The sequence below is a fragment of the Aythya marila genome (assembly GCF_965140915.1).
Source record: "Aythya marila genome assembly, chromosome: 6".
Lineage (NCBI taxonomy): Eukaryota > Metazoa > Chordata > Aves > Anseriformes > Anatidae > Aythya > Aythya marila.
In genome coordinates, this window is record NC_139047.1 from 11187667 (window position 1) to 11209634 (window position 21968).

General features: G+C 55.3%; 1 protein-coding gene across 1 annotated transcript; it reads left to right on the forward strand.

Annotated features, from left to right (window-relative positions):
- The first annotated feature begins 401 nt into the window (after window positions 1-401).
- Window positions 402-20380, forward strand: COL6A1 (collagen type VI alpha 1 chain). Its single transcript, XM_082763375.1, has 34 exons — window positions 402-606; window positions 1289-1418; window positions 2225-2425; window positions 2670-2829; window positions 3012-3134; window positions 3226-3246; window positions 3395-3415; window positions 3508-3552; window positions 3800-3853; window positions 4783-4827; window positions 4926-4952; window positions 5289-5315; window positions 5420-5464; window positions 5666-5719; window positions 6016-6078; window positions 6620-6682; window positions 6803-6892; window positions 7013-7075; window positions 8234-8296; window positions 10619-10681; window positions 10891-10953; window positions 11443-11493; window positions 11578-11613; window positions 12034-12096; window positions 12593-12658; window positions 13029-13064; window positions 13679-13715; window positions 14179-14187; window positions 15027-15160; window positions 16048-16157; window positions 16440-16623; window positions 16825-16999; window positions 17514-17543; window positions 18317-20380. The coding sequence occupies exons 1-34, from the start codon at window positions 501-503 to the stop codon at window positions 18925-18927; spliced, it is 3069 nt and encodes a 1022-aa protein (XP_082619501.1). The 5' UTR covers window positions 402-500; the 3' UTR covers window positions 18928-20380.
- The last annotated feature ends 1588 nt before the right edge of the window (window positions 20381-21968 follow it).

A 21968-nucleotide genomic window follows, 5' to 3' on the forward strand; every position in this document is an offset into this window, starting at 1 on the left:
CACCCATCACCAGGCACCCCGAAGGGCTTCAGCCCCCATCAGCAGAGTACACCTTGGGGGGGTCTCACCTCACCCCTTGGGGTCCTGACTGGGATGAGCTGAAAGCCCTGACAGCCACAGAAGAAAGTGTTTTTTCCCAAACCGAGCCTGGTGCCCCACGGTGGGTCCCCTCCTTAGCAGGGGGATGCTGGTGGGCACCAAGGACCCCCAGCTCCGGCAGCTGGGGAGCGCTCTGAGGAGGACAGAGCACTCTGCAGAGCCCAAAGAGGGGCCAGGAGAAATGTCTGCTCGCTTCTGAGTCACACTGCTGGCAGCTGCTGGTCCCTCCTCCAGCTGCAGAAGTCTCCTCCTCGCACTTGCCCTCCCTCCTGCTCTTCCTTCGCCGGGACCCAAGCGCTGAAACCACCTCTGGAGCCTGGCCTTTCCCGGCTGCTGACGGCTCCTTGCCTTTCTCTGCCTCCCCCTCGCCCCCAGCTCGATGGGAATCTGAACCCAGCAAGATGAGGCTGCACGACTTGCTCCTCGCGCTGCTGCTGCTGCACGCCTGCCTCCTCCGGGGGGGCTCCTGGGCGCAAGACATCTCCTCCCGGCTCCACAGGGCTCAAGGTAAGCGGGAGCCAAAGTCCCTGGTGCTCCCCCTGTGGTAGTGGAGATGTTTGGGGGCCTCCAGCTTCCCCACAGCCAGCAGATTTTGGAAAGAGTCACGCTCACGGAGCAGGGCAGCCTGTGCCAGGAGAGCACCCACCAGGCGTGCCCACTTGTAGTGTTCATTTTGGGCTGTTTCTCCTCGGCCAGGTGCCATCGGGGAGGGGGGCTCGGGGCAGCTTTGTGCAGGACGTGGGGCTGGGCACTGGCTGCTGAGGCTCGGTTTTAGTTTTGCTCTCCTCCGCGATGATATTTGTGCCGGGACGTGTTGGAAAAGCATTCATTTCTTGTCGTGGTAGTTGCTGTGAGGTCTTGTTTGTTTGCTTGTTTGTTTTGAAATACTTGGGGCAGCCGCTGGTTGTTTTAAACAATAACTAATCCTGGTATTGCATGTTTGAATGCAAATGGAGGGGGGGAAAGAATGCACAAACTGACGTTTTCCGGATACGTGCTCATTTGCAGTCCAGCTCAGCATTAATGCCAAAGCAGAAATGCTGAGGAAAAATGACCGTACCCATACATGCATGCTCATGTGTCTCGTGTGGGGTTAGCACAGCTACACCGTGCTCCCAGGGCACGTCCTGCAGGTGTGCTGGGGGGTAGGGAGGGCAATGCCAAACCACACCGCTCTGCCTGCCCCCAGACTGCCCCGTGGATCTGTTCTTCGTCCTGGACACCTCTGAGAGCGTTGCCCTAAGGGTGAAGCCCTTCGGGGACCTCGTGGCCCAAGTGAAAGATTTCACCAACCGCTTCATCGACAAGCTGACCGAGAGGTACCCAGCAGCTATGAGCTCTCAGGGCTGTGCCAAGCAGAGGGGGCTGGGGATGCTGCAAGTGCTGCAGAGGCAGCAGGGCTGCAGGGGGGGGACGGGGACACCCCAGGGCAGGGGGCTCAGCCCCAGCCCTAGCCCCACCATCAGGTTATTTTGCAGGGCCAGAGCAATTCTCAGAGCCAGGACAATGTGGTCATAGGGCACCCACTGTGCTAAACCTGGCACCTGCAGAGCTCACCCCCTTGCAGCCTCTTTGCATCCCCCAGGTGTTGAACACAGTTTTGGGGGCTCCCTGTGGGGTGCCCCATCTCCACCCCTCTGCCCAGCCCTTTGCCTGGCTCCTCACCCACCAGGCTGCTCTCAGCCCACACCCTCGCAGCCACCAGCCCTTGATCTAACCCTGATTTCCCCAGGGTGAGGGCACCTGGGGGTACACCTACCCCAGAGCAGCAGGGGGCCAGGAAGGGCCACCCCACGTCAGCACCATGTGAACAGGAGCCTTGTGCTTGTGCACATCCTATCGATGCAGCCTGGCTCCTAAACGAGGCTTTGTCCTGAGACCCCCTTCAAGCACACGGATGGATGGATGGGGCTTCCCACGACCCCCAGCATCTCTGTGCCCACCTTGCTGCTCCCTGCAGGGGCAACCCCCTGTGAGCCACCAACCTGCCCATGGTGCCACCAGGTGGTGTGGTGGGCTGGGATGGAGAGGACAGAGATGTTCAGGAGTCCTGGGGAGAGGCCCTCATGGGCAGGGAGAAGATGTCTGAAGGCATGTGTCCCAGTGTCCCCATGTCCCCACGCAGGTACTTTCGCTGCGACCGCTTCCTGGTGTGGAATGCCGGGGCGCTGCACTACAGCGACTCCGTGGTGCTCATCAAGGACCTGACGGCCATGCCCAGCGGCAGGGCCGAGCTGAAGGACAGCGTGTCGGCCATCAGCTACATCGGGAAGGGCACCCACACCGACTGCGCCATAAAGCAGGGCATCGAGCGCCTGCTCATCGGGTACGGCGGCGGGGCTGAGGGCGGTGGCACCGTGGTAGGTGGTGGCTGGGGACGTCCCCGTGCATCCTGTGGAGCTGTCCCCAGCATGGGGGAGGAGGTCACCCGGGCACAAAGCAGGTGTTGGGGTGGCAGGTTGCTATCAGCCTGGCTGTGCTGGGGTGAGGCTCCACCAAATCTGTGGTGGAGGGCGCTCCAGCCCAATCTGTGCAACCCTGCACTGACCCCGGTGTTTAAACCTTTGCAGTGGCTCCCATCTCAAGGAGAATAAATACCTGATCGTGGTGACAGATGGACACCCCTTGGAGGGGTACAAAGAGCCCTGTGGTGGCCTGGATGATGCTGCCAATGAAGCCAAACATTTGGGGATCAAAGTGTTCTCCGTCGCCATCTCTCCCAACCACCTGGTAGGGACCACACAGCAGGGATGCTCCCTGCAGCTGCCCTGGGGATGGGGTCTGGGACAGACAGCGGGCTGGAGGGCTGATGCAGGTCCCCAGGGTGGCCAGTGGACACCTGTCCCCAGCATGTCCCCTGGGCACATCCTACAGGAGTGCCCACAGGTCTTGCTCTGCCCCCCAACCCCTAGGACCAGCGGCTCAACATCATCGCCACGGACCATGCCTACCGCCGCAACTTCACCGCCACCAGCCTGAAGCCGACCCGGGACCTCGATGTTGAGGAGACCATCAACACCATCATCGACATGATTGTGAGCACCGCCTGTCCCCCTGCCCAGCCTGCCCCCACCGTGGGCCCTCTCCTCCCTCACAACCCCCCTCTCTTCACTTTTTGCCTTGCAGAAAGCCAACATGGAGCAGTCGGTGAGTGTTCCCCCGTGTCCCGTGCCCGTCCCCATGCAGCCACCCCCAGCCACACGGGGGCTTGGTGGCACTGCTCTGCCCAGCCTCGGGGCTCCCCCCGAGCCCAGCACAGTGCTGCCACTGACTGTTTTCTCCTTCCCTTGGGCAGTGCTGCTCTTTCGAGTGCCAGGTGAGTCGGGTTTTTGAGGCCTCCACTCCTTCCCCCCATGCTCCCACGCTGTGCCTCAGTGGCTCGGTCTAACCCGTGAATCTCTCCCGCAGCCTCCCCGAGGGCTCCCTGGACCTCCCGGCGATCCAGGCCATGAGGTGAGGGGTCAGCCCCCAGACGCAGGGGGACGGGCTCCGTGGGGATGCTCGGGGACCAGAGGGACACTTGCCTGCTGGGCAAGGTGGTGCAAACCGCTGTCCCACGCAGCCTCTGCCCTCTGCTCCCTGCAGCCATGGGGAACTGCTGCTACCACCCTCCTGCTCTCCTTGCAGTCCTGTTTCACTCCTGGGGGGGGGAGATCAGCTCACTTTGATCCACTAACTGTATTTCTGTCCTGTATTTCAGGGAGAAAGAGGCAAGCCAGGTCTTCCCGGTCCAAAAGGAGATGCTGGAGAGCCCGTAAGTAAAGGACCGGACTTGGTGGCTCCGCTCAGGGGCTTTTTATTGACTTTCAGGCAGAGCTCTCAGGCACATCCTCACTGGCAGGGTAATGGGGACCTGTACCCGATGCCAGCCCCCAGCTTTGCACTCCCCATCCCCACACCATCCCCGATGTCACACTGGGGTCCCGGCCAGCTGTCCCCGGGGAGATGGTGACACAGGGCCATCCCCTTGCATCGGCCAGGGCTCCCAGTGGGCAGTGTCATGGGCAGCACGGGGCAGCCCCTTCTCCTCTGGCACTACAAGGCCTCCTTGTTCCTTGCCCAAAGCAGCTGCCCCTCCTTCAGGACACCTCTCTGACTCACAGGGTGTACCCCGGGCTCCCTCCTGTGTCCAACAACACAAGCACCGCAGTGTTATGGGGAAACCTCCAGTAAATAAGAAGCTAATAGCATAAGGAAACTATTTTCCTCCTCCTCCTCCCTTTTTTACTAGGTACGTTTATTTTGGGAGATGTTTCTCCCACACACATGAGTGTGCAGTTACTCAGCATGTGCATGCCTGGTTTGGAAACCTCATGGCATGCACATGTTTTTTCCTTTCCCAAGGATTTTCTGCCCTTCACCTTCATCCCAAATGACGTGGCCCCAAGCACACTGGGAAGGGCTGGGGATGCTGGAGGTGCCCTGCAGGCATCCCATGCCACCAGACTAGGCAAAGGAGGAGGAGGTCGGGGGTGAGGGCTGGAGGAGGGGGCAGCTTGGCCTTTGGGGCCAAGAAGCACCTCCCATAAGGGGGTCTTGCCAAGAGGTCTTACAAAATCTTGTTTTAAGTGTTGGCGAGTGTGTATGGGACAAGGTGGGTCTGGCCCTGGGTGGAGAGCCCAGGGGAACTGGCCCCCTTGCTGATAGCTTGTGCCTCCATAACTCCATGTTTCTGTCCTCCAGGGCAGGCCAGGGGACATGGGACCTGTTGGCTACCAAGGAATGAAGGTATGTGGGGCTGCAGGTTGGTGGGCATGGCTTCTGGATGGGCCACGTGCTGCCAGCATCTTCATCCTCTGTTTTTTTCTCTCTTCTTTCATTGCTAGGGTGACAAAGGAAGTCGAGGAGAAAAGGTGAGTGCAGCAAGGACATGGGGGGGCTCAGTGCCCCCCTCCTCATCTGGCTGTGCACTGGGGCTGCCTGGCATTGGGGCTGGGTGTGCAACCATGTCCGTGCATCCATGCATCCCCCCTGGAAGCGCCAGTATCCAGCCAAGACAACCGGTTTGAGGCTGATGTGACTGTGGGGGGCAGGCAAGCACCATGCCTGTCGGGCACAACGGGGGCACCGGTGGTGTGCGGGGGTGTAGGAACACCCACACCTGGGGCCGAGCCAGCATGGGGGTGGCAGCGTGGTGAGGGGACGGATGTGCTCCACGTGGGGTCTGACCTCTCTCCTTCCTTTTGCAGGGATCAAGAGGAGCCAAAGGAGCCAAGGTCAGATTTTGCACTGCTTATTCTTCCCCGTTAATGCTTGCTGTGTTGGGGGGAGGAAGGGTCTTTGCAAATCGCTTCTTCACGGTTTCCTATCTGCATTTTAGGGTGAGAAGGGCAAGCGTGGGATCGACGGCATCGATGGCATGAAGGTAAACGTCCCCTCGGGGCCCCTTGCTCAGCCTGAGGACCCTGGGTTTTGCCCAGACACCTCCCAAAACCACTGTGGGGGCCAGGAATGAAGGCAGCTCCCCATATGGGGCTCATCCCTTGCAGCGCTGTCCCTGCCCGGGATGCTCAGGGGCATCCTGCAGGCACCACTCACAGCAGCACTTGCTTTGTCTGTCCCACAGGGAGAAGCTGGATACCCCGGGCTACCTGGCTGCAAAGGCTCTCCTGGATTCGATGTATGTACCCCGCGGGTGCCCCTTGCTTGGAAATACTCGGAAACGCACCTCTGCATGTGCAGCCATCCCTGTGCTCTGCTGTGGTCCAGCAACCACCTTTTCTGCCTTTTTCCTCAGTTCTGCAGCGTTTCCCCAAAGCAGCCACTGTCTGACGCAGCCACCCCCCTGTCACGGCGAGCACCTGTACCCCCCATGCTCCCCACCGAGGGGCTGGGGGCCAGGCTCTCTCCGTGCCATTTCCTGCAGGTAGTGCTGCTGGATTCATTTTCAGTGACGCTGTTCTTTGCTTTCAACAGGGAATTCAAGGCCCACCTGGACCAAAGGGTGATCCTGGTGCTTACGGACCCAAGGGAGGAAAGGTGAGCCCGTGGCACCTAGCCGGGAGGGCCATGGGGCTGCCCTTGCTGTGCCCAGCCGGGTGCGGGAGGAGCGGTGCTGGGCAGGCTCCCACCTTCAAGAAGAAGAAAAATTCCCTTTCTGGAGATAGGGAAAAACCCGTGGGTTTGTCCAGAAGAGGCAGATGCCCAGGTTTAGCCAAGAGAGGCAGTGACGGACCCATTGCTGACCTCCTCATGCTGCTTGGGGGCGAGGCCCTGCTGGAGGATGCTGCCCCTCGCCCTCGGTGAGGCCAGGCTGGCAAGATGTGAGCTGTGCATGGCATACTCTGGGCTGCTCCTGCGGGTGCCTGCGAGCCTGCCACAAGCAGCCTGGAAGTGCTGGGGGGCTGCTCTGAAATGGTGGCTCACACCTGGAGGGGGGCACGGAGGCACCTGCTGGGCTTGGGGCCCTCCGTGAGCTGTGGAGGATAGGGGTGCTCAAGCTTCCTCAGCATGGGGCTGAAACCCACCTGCTGGTACTGATGTGTCCTTGTTCACCCTGTCTTGTTGTGTCCTTGTGAAGGGGGAGCCTGGGGAAGATGGAAAGCCCGGCCGGCAGGGGATCCCCGGCAGCCCTGGAGAGAAGGTCGGTGCAAGGTCCCCGCTCCACTCTTGGCCCCAGAGCTGAGCTTGCCCCTGGCCCCGCTGGCACATGGGGCTTTGCTCCAAAACCCACTGATTTGTCTGGTCTTGCTTGCTCTTGCAGGGTGCTCCTGGCAACAGGGGTGAGCCTGGACCCACAGGGGAGATGGGGGATGAGGGCTCCCCAGGCCAGGACGGTCCTCCTGGAGAGCGGGTGAGCACGGGAAGGGGCTGGGACCTGCCGAGGAAGAGGAGGGCTGGGGCAGGCGATGAAGGTGGGGTTTGCAGGACCAGGAGTGGGTCCTGAACCCGTGTTCCCACCATCTCCTTGCAGGGCAGCAATGGAGAAAGAGGCCCCCCAGGCTCGCCAGGAGACCGCGGTCCACGAGGAGATCCCGTAAGTGCTGCCGGGGGGTGGCTGTGGATGTCTGTGTGAAGAGGGGGGAACCAGGGCAGCCAGGGCTGAAATAGGTGGCCAGTGGCTGCCTGGGCCAGCCTGTGGGCCAGTGGGCAAGCTTGGTGCATGCACCTGTCAGCCTGGTGGGGACCTGATGCCATCCCCAGCAATTGTCCCTTCATGCTGGTAGCTGAGCAGCAAACAGCCAAAATCCAGAGCGTGCCCAGAGAGCCAAGAGCAGGTGTGGAGCAGCTGATGGAGAGCAAAGCAGCAAGGTTGTCCTCAGGGGGTGTGCAGGCACCGGGGACTCAGCAAGGGGGGCACAGGGTACCTGGGTGAGGACAGGACACCCCTGCCAAGGGTGAGCACTGTTGTAGCCGGGGGGGAGTCACTGGGAAAATATTTGTTGTGCCTGCCGGGGCTGAGTCACCCACTGTGAGTGTGGGAAGGATGAGCAGGAGCCCTGAGTGGGACAGGACAGATGAAAAAAAACATGTGGCAAATGTCAGAGGTGCCACCACTGCGTGGGGCAGCAGGGCCGGGGCTGGCGGCCAGCCCTGCCCTAGCATTGCTGGGAGAAAGGGGACGGGGCTGCTTGGGGTGGGGATGTATGAAGCCAAAGGAGTCAGGAGTTGGGAGCCTCCCCTTCCCTGCTTCTGCTCAGGGAACCACGGCAGCATCACTGTGCAGGGCAGATGTGCGTGGGAGATGAAGGCACGCCAGTGTCCTGGAGTTAAATGGTTCAGCAGACGGTGGGCTGCTTCAGTCCAAGTCTTAACTCAAGCACGAGGTTCAGCAACCTAGCCAGAAACGTCTCCACCAGCATCCAGGGCCCTTTGGAAGTTATTTTGTATTTACCGTTTGGCTTAGGCAGATGGGAGCTTCTAGCTTGCAAAGGAGAGCTTTGGGTTGCCGAGATTTCTGCCTCTTTCCTCAGTGTTTTAAGTCAGGTGCGACCTTCCCAGGAAGTTTCTGAACACCTCCCTTCCCAGCGGGGCTGCAGGCAGAGCAGTGCCTTGCACCAAGATGCTTGTCTTGCAGCTCATGCTGCAGAAACACCCACGGCCAGGTTTTCCACTGCTGCCCACCGTGTGCAGGTCCCATCACACCCTACACGTGCCCCTCTCTGTTTCTCATGCCCTCTGTGTGTGTTTTCAGGGAGAGCCTGGGCCACCTGGCGACCAAGGTCGGGAAGGACCCCTCGGACCACCCGGTGACCAGGTAAGGCTCTGGATTAGCCTTCTGGATCCCCTGTGGGAGTGCAGACTGGGTTTAACTGGTGCCGCAGCATCCTGGGGCAAGGTCTTGGCACCTTCCAGGCCAGGCAGCAAAGCCAGCACAGAGGGGCCGGGATCTCTAAGAGAACGTGAACAGAGCTAGAAAATGGAGACTTGGTTGCTAGGCTGGGGACAGAGAAACCTCTAGGTCATTTCCCAGTTCTGTGGAAACAGATGTCAACACATCTGACAGGCAGATTTGGAAGCTGGCAAGTGTGAGCTGCGGCAGCACACCAAGTATTCAGGTCTGGGGCCAGATGCTGCTGGCCTTGGCCATGCGAGTTGATAAGGTATCACATGTGAGCAGGGACAGCCCAGCAGGGCCTTCACAGTGTCACCAGCACCCTTCATATCTGCAAACGATCTGTTCCAAAGCCGCTTGCTCCCCAGGTCTGCTCACCTTGAGGTCTAGCCCTCCTGCTCTGGGGTCCACTTGTCCTTGTGCACCCCAAGAACCCGCTGGCTTTCTGCAGAGCAGAGCTGGCTACCTCCAGCCTAAGAAGGGCGGAAAAGGGTTTTTGACCAACTGTTGAAGAGCCCTGAAGTAGATCTGTAGCATGGGGCTGCTGTTGGGTTCATGCTGTCCCCAGCACGGCAGAGCTGCCTTCGAGCCTGCCTTGTGCTCGTGAAGAGCACTGAACTCACCCAGAATTGCCCAGATCCTTCTGTCCTTAGCCCAACTAAGTTCTTCCACAACCAAAGAGTGCAAGGCAGCACTCAGCTCGGGTGCTGAGGCAGGAGATGGTGCTGGCTGGAAGGCAGCTGCTGGGTGTGTGCATGCCATGGGCTGGCACCAGTGGAGGAGGGAGGCTCATCCCCAGTTTGAGGCAGAAGAAACCAGAGTTCAGGTGAAGATTTTACACAAGCCTGGGTGCCAAAGCGATGTGAGCATGCTGGGGCACCAGGCTGGGCAAAATCCTGCCTCCAGCCCACTGTCACTGGCAGGGAGGAGGGGAAGGAGGCTGCTACCCAGCCTCCGTGGCAGCAGAGCGGGTGCCTTCCCTAGAACTGAGGCCGCCCCAGCACCCCTCTCACTCCAGGGAGATTGCAAGATTTCAAAAGCAGTTGCAAAGCAAATATGTTGTTTTCCCGTAAACCAAGGAAAAAATATTTTTGCTTGGCCAAATTAAAAATGAATGTGTAATTGGACTTGGGCAAGGGAAGGACTTTGGCAAATGTGAGTGTTTTTCATGCCATGTTATCTGCAAACTCTGGCTCTCTATAAGGAAATCATTTCACTTGGCAAGGATAAAGGGCTCCCACTAACCTGTGGCCCTGTTTCACCCCCCTTCTGTCTGTGAGAGAAGCTAAAGGTCTGTGCTCTCATCCCTGACCTTCTGGGTGGGTTTGGTGGTCCACCTCCTCCTGGTTGTGGTGCCCATTCCTGCTGCAGTTCTTGTTGCACCCACAAGGAAAGTGATCAGGGAGCTGTTAAAGACTTTCCAACCCTAAGTCCTCTGTCTTTACAAACCCCTACAGGGCTGCAAGGGGTTTGAACTTGTTTGCTACACAGGCCACCTACAGCCAATGCGAGCCAAGTTTGTCTGGGATCCAGCTTTGGCTGGTGTGAATGGTCATGAGCTCCCACCCCTCCTTCCTAGCTTTCCCCCTTTGGGGCTTTTGTGCAGATAAAAGGGTCATGTGCCTTTAGGCAGCCTCATGCTCTGCACTGCGCTACGTAATTTTGAAGTCCTCTGTGTGCTGTTCCTTGGAAGAGCAGTGTGAAGAGGAGCAGGAGGGGCAGCTGGATGGGACTTGTGCTTCTTCAGCTTCTGGGTGGTGAGAGACAGCGGCTGCAAAGCTGGGCTGCACTGAATAACGTGTAAAGACAGCATCCTGCTCCCCAAAAACCTCAGCAGTAAGGAACATCTCTTCTGCCTCCACCAGCTGTGGACTGGCCACACACCAGCTCCACATGGGGCTGCTCGGGCACTGGGAGCTGCATGGCTACCCAGCCGTGCCTTGCCATCACTGCCAATCTCCTGGCAAGTAAACCATGCAGAGCACTGAGGACACTGGGCAAAAAGTGAGGGGCCTCCCCTGGGCATCTTTTGGCAAAAAAAAATAAAAAAAAAAAAATTCTCTCCCTGCCTTCTTTCCTCACACCTCTTGTCTCTGCATGTCTCTGGCCAGCCCTGCAGCTGGTGGACAGGCAGGGGGTGGCAGCTCTCACCCACCACGCTTGGAAATGAGAAGTCCAACCCTTCCCAGCACGGGCAATGTCAAGGGCAAAGCCCTGTGGTGAGAGCTCTCTGTGTTCTCCTAGGGTGAACCTGGACCACCAGGACCCAAGGGTTACAGGGGAGACGACGGCCCCCGCGGCAATGAGGTCAGTGTTGCTTCATCATCTCATCTTCTCGGGAGGAGGGAATTAAGGGGAAAGCAGGAGATGCTGCCTGTTAGGGCTATCCCCAGCTCTCCCAGGCCTTAGGAACCCTTTGTGGTTACAAAGCTAGGTGCTAGCTTCCTGACAGACACCTCAAGGGATTGCCCAAGGGATGGTGGGCAATGCTTGACTGCTCCTTTTGCTCCTTCCAGGGCCCAAAGGGATTGCCTGGAGCACCTGGGTTGCCTGGAGATCCTGGCCTGATGGGAGAAAGGGTGAGTGGAGTTTGTTTGGGGTGACTGCACGCAGCATGGAAAAGGTCTACAACTGGCTGGTTGCACATAGAATGGTCCTGGTCAGAGAGGAAAGAAATAGCACTCCAACACAGCTAAGATGTGTTCAGAAAAGTTGCAGGCAACTTCCTTTGAACACATGTGGTGCACATCTACAAGTTCAAAGAGCTGTGACTTGGATGTACTTTCCAGCAGTGGCCCTCGTCCTGCCCAGTGTTCCCAGCCTGTGATCATATCCTGTTCTCTGAGAGGCACCGTGTCACCCCCAGAGCTTCTGGGGCTTCCCTTTCTCCCTGCCCCAGCTCGCTCTTCTCCTTTTTCCTTTAAAATAAAGAACAAGACTTAGTCTTCAGGAGATGTACTGGCAGTTTGTGTCCCAGTTCCCCCTTCTGCTGTGCTATCCAAGGGGTCTGCTTGTGTGGTGGTTTTACCACTTCACGTTGTCTCAGCTATTTCTCTCTTCCTTCACAGGGGGAGGATGGCCCTCCTGGTAATGGCACGATTGGATTCCCAGGCGCCCCTGTGAGTTTCATGTGCTGCTTTGAAACCACAATACCATTATTTCTGCCTCCCTGACCTAACATACATCCTTTTCTTCATTCCCAGGGGCAGCAAGGAGACAGAGGGGACCCTGGCATTAACGTAAGTGTGATGCTTCCTCCTGCACCTAACAGAGATCATCCTGGCCAGTGTCCTCTGGTGGTTGGCTTGTAGAGCCTCTCCGCCTGCTGCATGGTGAAATGGGCTCCCTGAAGCAGCCTGCTCACCCAGAACCTTGTTTATCTTATGTCCATCTATCCCTGCAGTGGATGCTTCCCATGGAAATGTCCTGCCTTGGTGCGCTGGTCATAACACCCAAGGACAGCAGCTGGGGCTGGAAGTAGCTATGACAGTAGATATGACAGTGAATGCCACCTAAGGAGGCCTCTCATTTGATAACACTGAAATTTGATGCTAGAGAGCCTACAGATAGCTCTCTGCCTCCTCCCCAAGCCAGCTCTCACAAGGTCCCTGCACCAATCTGACTGCTTTCCATACAGGAGCTTCTTTGTTATTTTTCAGGGAACAAAAGGCTACGTTGGCCCTAAAGGTGATGAAGGAGAAGCTGGAGACCCTGGCAACGATGTGAGTAATCTTTATAAAGCTGTATGACTTTTCTATGTGAGCACAGTGTAGGAGTTTGGGGCTGGATCTAGAGCTACCTTGCCTGTGGGTAAGAGCCCATCAGATTTTGTAAGACCGCAAGTGCCCTTTGCTGCTGCGCAGTGTCTGATGGCAAGTGGGGCTCTCTCTAGATGTTCGCTTTGCATCCTACAGCTTATTGCCAGTGAACCTACAGGTCTGTTAGGCTGAGGCGGGTGTCATCTGCACTTGGTGTTGCATGCTTCCAGATAGCGCTGATGTTTGCTTTCTGCTGCACCATTGTCCCATGGAGAGAGATTTTCCTAGTGCCTATCCCAGCCCTCTCAAGTCTTAACTTGCTTGCTTGGGCACAGCATTCTCAGCTAACTTTTCCATGGTAATATTGCTAAGTAGGGTTCAGCAGGCATCTGGAAGGGGAAGGTTCTGGACCTCACCCTGAGACATGAATTTGTGAATTTTGTTTCTGTTTTAAATCCAGAACCTAACCCCTGGCCCCAGGGGCAGCAAAGGAGCGAAAGGCCACAGGGGTCCTGAAGGCCTCCCGGTAAGTAAGCATCCTGGAAGAGCTTGCACTGACCAGCACAGCATATATATGTGGCTGAAGGAGATAGACTTGCTGTCTCCTCATCACCCATCAGCTGGGTACCCAGGTGCTGGGTACCAGGCACCCATCAGCTGGGTGCTGTGGGGGCAATGCATAGCTGAGCAGACACACTGTGTGTGTGTGCACTGCCCGCGGTGAGGCAGATTGCCTTCTCTGTGAGCAAGCAGATGTACCTGCCCAAAGTTCAGGATCTGGGAAGCCAAGCAATGTTTCCAGCCTCTGCATTGCTTGGCAAGATATTGTTACCTCTCGCTGAAGATAGGACTGCCTGCTCTTGTAAATGCTCTAACTCAATGCTTCTGTTTGACAGGGGCCACCCGGACCTATGGGACCTCCAGGACCAGATGTAAGTAGGACAAGGTTGGGGTACTGCTTGTTTTCTGGGTCAGTACTTCTGGAGACCACTGCTGGGGAGCCTTGTGCTCCCAGGCAGGGTGGTGGCTGCCCCTGTCACTGTCCTAGTGAGGCTCCCTGGCCAGATTTCCTCCTTTCTGTCACCATTGAGTCCCCTCTGCAGTGCGAAAACTTCCACTCTGACAGGAGTGGGAAGACTGGTATTATTCCCAGTTTGGCCGTTCCTCTTTGCTTTGAGTGCCGTGACATTTGCCCACCAAGCAAGGACATGCTCTGACCATGGTGTCACCAGGACTCAGGTCTCCCCACCTTGTGGTAAGCTCATAACGAGAGCAACCACTACGGATGGAGGAAAGGTCCAGCAAGCTGGGTGGTGAACCAGGACTTTCCATGCAGCTTCTTCTGCACGGGCAGTGTAATGGGTGCACTTCACTGCTGGCAAAGCCTAGCCCTTGTCTGCTCCAAGGGGACTACATCACTAGTTCCCAGACCAGGATCTATTTTGAAGCAACACACAGCAACAGCAGGGGCAGTGGGCAGCAGCACTTGTGGGGCAGGCAGCTGTCCCTGCCAATACACTAAGAGTTTCTTCATCTCTGTTTTCAGGAATGTGAAATCTTGGACATCATCATGAAGATGTGCTGTGAGTATCCCTGTGCTGCTCCCCCTGCCCTGCTTGGCTCCTCGCTGGGTGAGGGGTGGCACCCAAGCACCCCGAGGTCCCCGTGTCCTGCCTTGGGGGAGCTGCAGCAGGTCCCAGCCCTCAGCCAGTCATGAAGTGCTGGAACAGCACAGGGTGCTTAGGGGACTGGATGTGAGCTCTACATGCAAACAATTTACTCAGTCCCTCCGGGATTTGTTTAAGTAAGAATACAGCTGTGTGTGTGCAGAAACAGCTCTGCCTTGTGCAGTGGTTTGGGTCAGGCATCATGATCTGGAACAGGAGACAGATCTGGGCATGCCAAACAGGAGGGAAACCTCCACAAACAAGTAGGAGCCTGGATAATCTGTGTTGCAGAAACACAGACCTGCAGTCTGCATTAGTCTATGAAAAATCTTCATCTGCAATGTTTTAATGGTCTCTCTTTCTCTCCCTTCTCCTCTAGCTTGCTGTGGTGAGTGTTACTTGGCAAAGTTGTTCTGCAAATGTTTGCTTGCGCTTCTCCTTGCTTCCTCCTCTCCATTTCCCTTGCCTTTTCCCTTTTCCTTGCCTTGCGCTGTGGAGGGATGGTGGAAGCCCAGGAGGACTGAGCAGGAGGGAGGCAGGGGAAGACAGTAAGTCCCCCTCCAAAATCAGCTGTGGCTGGTCCTACAGTCATGGAAAATGGCTGTGGAGGTGCCCTGTGCCAGCAAGGCGGCAGGCAGGCAGATGCTCTCCACCCTTTCTGCAATGGGGAGGAAAGTCAGTTCAGGGCATGGTGTGTATCCAGCTTTGTTGCTTTCTCCCAAATCCCACGCTGGTCTGCAGAGAAATGTGCCTTTTTTTTTTTACACGATACTGTCTGCATGGGTAGGGTTTGCAAGCCAAAAGCTTGAAGCAAGGTTCCAGGGTGCGTGATGTCCTTCAGCCACAGGCAAGAGGGGAGAGCAAGCTGAGTCAGCCTCCTCCAGCCCACCAGTGTCACCTCTGTCCTCCTGGGCTGGGCAAGTGGAAGGAGTGAGGAGGCTTCTGAGGAAACGGGTTTTGGAAATAGTTACTGGGCAGTTTATGGGTACTCACAGCTTGGCAGTGTTACGTGTCTTACAACCGGTACTGAGAAAAAGTAAATGGAAAAACTACTAAACTGGCTCTCATCGCTCCTATGCAGCTATTTTGCCACTTGATTTTGCACTGGGTTTTGGTGGGTCCACTCAGGACTAACAGGCATCAGCTTCTTGCTTGGGCGTGCCTCCTTGCTCTGAGAGCAGCTCAGAGAGGAACCACAAGCCCTCCCATGCCTGTGCTTTGCTGCAGAGTGCACATGTGGTCCCGTCGACCTCCTCTTTGTGTTGGATAGCTCAGAGAGCATTGGCCTGCAGAATTTCCAGATTGCCAAGGACTTCATCATCAAAGTCATTGACCGCCTAAGCAAGGATGAACGCGTGAAGGTGAGGTTTCCTCCGAGCGCTAGGATGCATTTATTTTTCACTGTATTTGGAAAAACAGGGAGATGCCTCCACTCCACAAGAGCCTCCACAAGGCTCAGCTTCAAGCACATAACCAGGGTGGGTCTCAATTCCTCCCAGATTTGTAGGAGGAGTTTGCAGAATTTGTTGTCCCAAAATACATGTGTGTCACCCTCTCCGGGCAGCAAGACTCTGTGGTAGTTATGAATTATTCCTCTGTGCCCTGGAACAGACAGCTCGCTGTTTGCCCAATCAATCAGTTTTTTGGTCTCTTCCTTGTCCTGATGAGCGTTTCAGGTGTCTGGAGTGGATCACACACGAGGTGTTGTAGCCCCCAGGCAGCCTTGCCTGCCCCCAGGGTTTCAATTAAGGTTTCCAGTTAAGTACATTAGTAAAAGGTATCTTTGCAGCCCAGAAGAGTGATCCATAGCACAAGGGCTGTAAATATATGATGACCTGCTCTCGGACGTTGTCTTTGGGTGCACGCGGGTCTCTGGCTGGTAAAGAACTAATAAAAAGCCTGAAAGATTAGCGCTGGGCAGAAAAACTACTATTGAAGAAGAAAAACATGTTTGCTTGTTTTTGTTTGCTTGTTGTTTTTGTTTAAGAAAAAATTAAATTCCTAGCCAGCCAGCATAGCCAATGGCTTGTGTTGAGACCACTGAGATGGGAAACCTCTTTTTGGGTCTTGTTTCACTGGGCTGCATCTGCTCCTGTAGGGGCTCCTGTCTGGAATAAGTAGTGCCCCTGAGGAGCAGCAGCAGTGCCCACCGTGAGGACATTGAGCATGAAACTCTCAGAATGTTTCTGATCCCTCCAGGGCCCCTGGAGGTACCTGGCCCTAAATGGCTTCTGTTTCTCTCCAACAGTTTGAGCCCGGGGAGTCCCGAGTGGGCGTTGTGCAGTACAGCCACAACAACACGCAGGAGCTGGTGGCCATGGGGGATGCCAACATAGACAACATCGGGGCACTCAAACAGTGAGTCTGTAGGGTCTTGGCACACCGTGCTCACATCCCATCCTCCATCTTCAGGCCAGCACTGCCTGCAAATGCAAAGATGCTGAATGTTCCAGTGGATGGTGGCTTTGTAGGTTGTGCTGAGGCTAAGGAGCTTGCCAGTTACCTGCCCAAAGCCCTGTGCAGGCAGGATTTTGCCCTGCCTTGCAAGCACATTGGTGTGTCAGCGAGATGCGTGTTCCTAGCTGTCCCCATGATATCCACAGGGTGTGATGGCAGGCTCACTGGTGTCTCTGCTTGCAGGGCAGTCAAGAACCTGAAATGGATAGCTGGGGGCACCCACACGGGAGAAGCCCTGCAGTTCAGCAAGGACAACCTGCTGCGGAGGTTCACCTCCAACAACAATGTGGCCATCGTCATCACGGACGGACGCTCAGACACGCTGCGGGACCGTACCCCACTGACCTCCCTGTGTGAGGTCACCCCGGTAAGGGCACGGTGGCACGGGGGGCTGGCAGGGAACAGGCCGTGCATCAGAGTAGTGCAGGTTCCCTGGGGGTCTCCATGCCTCTGCTACCTAAGGCAGGGCAGGGAGGACACGTGTCACTAGAAGCTGTCTCATGCAGTGACAGGCACTCAGGATTATGGATGCATTAGGCGCCAGTGGTAGACTCTAACTTTCCTGCAGGTGGTTTCCCTTGGGATAGGCGACATTTTCCGGAACAACCCGAACCCAGATCAGCTGAACGACATCGCTTGTTTAGGCATGCCTACAAGACAAGGACTGTCCATTCAGAGGGACAACTACGCTGAGCTCCTGGATGACTCCTTCTTGCAGAACATCACCTCATACGTCTGTCGAGGTGAGTGAAAACCTCGTGCGGGGGCAGCTGGGTGTGTGGGATGCCATGGCCCCAGGCTGTTGTCTTGCTCCTCAGCCCTAGAAAGCTGCAGAAGCAGTAGGCCTCTGGCTGGGGACAATAAGGACCATAGTGAGGGTTGTGGAAGCCAAAGAGTGAGGGATGAAAGCTGATTTCCCTGCTTTCCCCTGGTCATGCTCTCAAATTGTACTCAGGTATTGAGGGAAGAGAGTGATATTCAAGGTTTAGTTAATGAGCAGCAAGGATGATGTCTCATGTCTCAGAACGCTTCACAGCCACATCCAAGTCCTCACCTGCTGCAGGACATCTCTGTCCACAGCATCTTTCAAGCACGCACTCTCTGGTGCACACAACCTTTGCACAATACCTTGCACAATGTGACCACAACCGAGACGAGCATTTTTCCCTACTCTGGCTCTGTGGGAAGCTGAGCTACAGAAGAAGCAGTTTTCCTAGGTGAGCTGCTAACATTACTCTTTTTAATTTTTCTTAACAGAGAAGAAATGTCCGGACTACACCTGCCCAAGTGAGTACCTGCTCTTCATGCCATAAAGCACACAAAGGGATCGTGGGTGCTGTGGTGTGGGGATTGGCAGCTGGTGTGTGTAGGAACACAGGGTCTGGGCTCTGCTGCAGGAGCACACATTGCCAGGCACACAGAGGGTCTCTTGTGGACACCCCAGCCCAAACACCTGAGGGACAGGGGTGAAAAAAGCTTGGACAATGGCTTCTCTGCTGCCTCAGGCCTGGACAGGAGCCCATGCCAGATTTAGACCTTGCAAGCTTTAGATGAGGCAAGTAATGAGATCTGTTGCAATACAGCGGGAGGAGCACACAGGAAAATCAGCACTGTGGCAGGATATTTGGGAAAGGTGGTTGAAAAGGGAGGAATGTAGACAGATACATCTCAAAGTCAGAAGCATATACAATCCTTAGACTCATCATGGAAACAGGCCAGCCTTGATAGAGGATATGGTTCTCCAAGAAGGGACAGTGTAAGTCAAGGAAAACATCCGCTGAATTAAATAACAAGAGTCACCAGATTGTCTAAGCCAGATAAGTACCTGGGAATGCAGCCTGCCATAAACCAAATAAAAGAAAGAATGAAGGGGTAAAAGGACAAGAGAGGGACAGCATTGGGGTAGGGGAAACCAAGGCAGCAAATCCCCACAGGCTGGGGATTTCCTAAGTCTAGCAAAGCAGGAAGCGCGCGAGACAGCTGGTGACCACACCGGCTTCCCACGGGAAGAGGTAGGAGGAGAAGAGCAGTGTAATGAGCCCTGGTCTGTCCCTATGCAGTCACCTTCACCAACCAGGCGGACATCATGCTGCTGGTGGACAGCTCCACCAGCGTGGGGAGCAAGAACTTCGAGACCACCAAGAGTTTCGTGAAGCGGCTGGCGGAGCGGTTCCTGGAGGCCAGCAAGCCGTCCGAAGACTCCGTGCGTGTTGCGGTGGTCCAGTACAGCGGGAAAAACCAGCAGAAGGTCGAAGTCCCGTTTCAGCGTAACTACACAGTCATCGCCAAAGCCATCGACAACATGGAGTTCATGAACGACGCCACAGATGTCAACGCTGCTCTGGAGTACATCATGAGCGTGTACCAGCGCTCCTCCCGTCCTGGGGCAAAGAAGAAGGTGCTGGTGTTTTCTGATGGCAACTCGCAGGGGATCACCGCGAAGGCCATCGAGAGGACTGTGCAGGGGGTTCAGCGGGCCGGTATCGAGATCTACGTGCTGGCCGTGGGCAGCCAAGTCAACGAGCCCAATGTCCGTGTCCTGGTCACAGGGAAGAGCGCAGACTACGACGTTGTCTACGGGGAGCGCCACCTGTTCCGCGTGCCCGACTACACCTCCCTGCTGCGTGGCGTCTTCTACCAAACTGTCTCCAGGAAGATCGCTGTTAACTGAGCAGCCGCACGGGTTTCTACCAGGGCCGTGCCTGCTTCTCTCTCACCTAAACATGAAAAACAACAAAAGCAAAAAGATTAACAGTATTCTTGACCCACCTGAGGAACTCATGTCTATACAGATAGCTGTTGTGCCGCAGTCTGTCTGTGCAGTCCCCTTCCTTCTTCACCTGCTTCTTCATCTGCACTTCTTCCTCTTAGCCTCAAGCTGCCTCCCTGCCCTGTGACTGCCCGTGCCTTGCTCCCTGCAGCCGGCAAACACCAGTACACCTAGCAATAAGCCCCACCAAAAGCAACCTCATCCCACTGTTTTTTTTTTTTTTGCCAAGAAAGAACCAGGATGAGGGATGTTGCACCACTAAGGACTTGCTTGGTCTTGCAAGGTTGATTATGCCCTTTTTAGATATTTTTTTTCTTCATTTGCCTCTTTCATCCATATGTAAGCTGAGCGCTTGCCCAGCTCACAATGGTCCTAACCAAGGCCGTGCTTCAGCACTTCAGCAGGCTTTGAGAGAGGATCATTGTCCCAGCTGGCCAGCGTGATTCACATCTCCCCTGTGGGTGGGAAGGGCTGGACTTCATTACCTGAGCCACCCACGCACTAGGTGGTGTTGGAAGCATCTCCAAGCACCTCCTGTGCCATGGGATGGGACACAGACCCCCAGGGATGAGCTGGAGAGGAGTGGTGGAGCCCACCTCAGCCCTGACAGTCCTACCCAGAGCAGGGGCCTGGGCACCGGCTGAGAGAAAGGTGCTCAGCAGCCACTGGGGAGGGGGAACCCACGAAGAAGCTACAGAACCGCGCTCCTTCACTAACCAGTTTCATGGTCCTACAGTGAAACCAGGAACCTCATAAGTAACCTGATGACTTGCCTTATGGTCCAAACTCCATGCTGGAAAATCTCTCTGAGCCCAGTTAGTGGGATTTTTATTTTTATTTTTATTTTTCAAAAGTGCCAAGCTGTCTAATTCCCAGCGAGCTCCCTGGGGGAAGGTTTTTGCAGGACCATCTAGGAGTTAGACACCTAGGCCCTAGGGAAACCCACTAGCTGCACTATATATTGAATTAGGGCCTATTCCACAGCCCAGCTGAGTCAAAGGAAAGGCTGCCATTATCTGCCAGGGGCTTTGAATCACACCCTACAGATATACTGACAAAGGTGCTATCACTACATGGGTGATGTGGGCCCTTGGTGTTTACACAGTTGTTTCCACGACCGCACTGAAGATGTGGTTTGGCTGGGTGAGATTTTTGTTCAGTGCTTCTGTTGGTGCTCTTGCTACAAATTCATGCGCTTCTGAGAAAGCAACAGTGATTGCCAGGTACTGACATCCCAAACTCTTTATTTTGTATCCGGAAATCCATTGTACAAGTTACCTTTATTTTATGCCTGTGTTTTACTAAAATTGTCCACTTCAGAAATTTGTCAAATAAATTGTTTTCCATAGCCTTGTTGGAAGCTTGTCTGTCTTGAATTTCAGAAGCTCTTGAATGGTTTTAAAGCCACTCAGTGAAATAGGGGCTGCTGCGATCTGGGAGGACTTCAGCAGAATTTCTCATATGAAGTTATACAGGACAAAAGAGAAAAGATGTATTGCTTTTACTTCACAAATCTGGGTATTATTGAATGCTATGGATTTGGGAGGTCCTGTCGATTATTTTAATCTATGACTTAATACATTTGAAAATGGCATAGAAAAGTACTGAGCTCTGAAAAGAAGGGAAGTGCTAATTTTTTTTTTCTGGTTGCAATGCGTTCTGTGATATCTCACAGCCTGTTCCTAAACTGCACAGTTTGGTACCATTTTCCAGCAGACCATTCCTCACTGGTGCAGAGATGGAGGCCATCAGGTGAAGAAGTAATCCGTGTTTGCTTTCTCCTTATGTTTGGGGTCTATCCTTAGTGCCTCATTTTCCAGGCAGGTGGGGACTCTGCTCAATAGACACGGCTTGTGGTGAAGGTATTGAACATCTCATCCAGCTTTACCAGGCTTGGTGCTCCCTAGACATTTGTTTTACAGCCAAAAACAGGTGCATTTTAGAGCTGTCTTGGGGAGAGCTGCATGTCCTGGGGGCTCATTGCAATTCTTTTTGCATGCACCCAAAGCCACTTGCTCCCCAGTCACTGGGCTACATTCCCATCGTGTTTCTGCAGCAGAGAGGCGCTGCCTTGCTCCCTCCCTCGTCTCACTTTCTCCTCTCACCCATGCCCTCTTTTGGCCAAGCACCTCAGCTGGCAGCACTGGGCACACCTTGGTTGCAGCTGGAAACTCTGAGGAGCACCTCTGGGGAGGCTCCAAGCATGGTTGCACTTTGCGTGGTGCCCTCTCTCTGGAGGCATTTGTATCAGATGTCCTGCTGTCCCTCCCCTGGATGTTAGGAAAAAAGCCTTCATGTCTGCACTAATAAAGGCTGCTATTGTAGCAGAAGCATTCCTTGAGGCCTGCTGCCATCCTCTGTGTGATTCACTGGCGAAGGAGGGGAGCAGGGTACAGAGACTGCATCACCTACCCACCCATGCCTGTGGAGCTTGCTGGGGGGTGGTCAGAGCCAGCACCAGTGACAGCAAGGAGCAGAGCTGGGGGCTGGGAAAGGCCTGAACCCCCCCTCAGGCTCCCTCCCTGCACTAATAGGAACCACACGCTCAGCTGCAGCCACAGGAGCAGGTGGTGGGGAAGGGGACGAGGCTGCCCCTCATCCTGAGGGATGCTCAGCCTCTCTCCAGGGACTCAGAGAGGCTTTGTGCCACCCTGTCCCCCAGGCTACACGAAATGGAGGAATGTAAGAGACACCTAGGAAAAGCTGGGGAAAACTCGCTCTTCTCTTGGGCTGGTTGCAGCACGTTGTCTCTGCTTTAAGCTGAAAAAATAAAGGGTGTCAGGAGGGATTTTTCCTGCTCCCGTGAGCTTCTTTCCACCCTTAACCATGCCCTTGCTTCTTCACTTTTATGAAACGTGGAAGAACATCCCAAACCAGCAAACACTTTTGGTTTCCAAGTCTCAGTTTTGAAGTGTTTGTCAGTTTTCCCATGAGAAAAACTG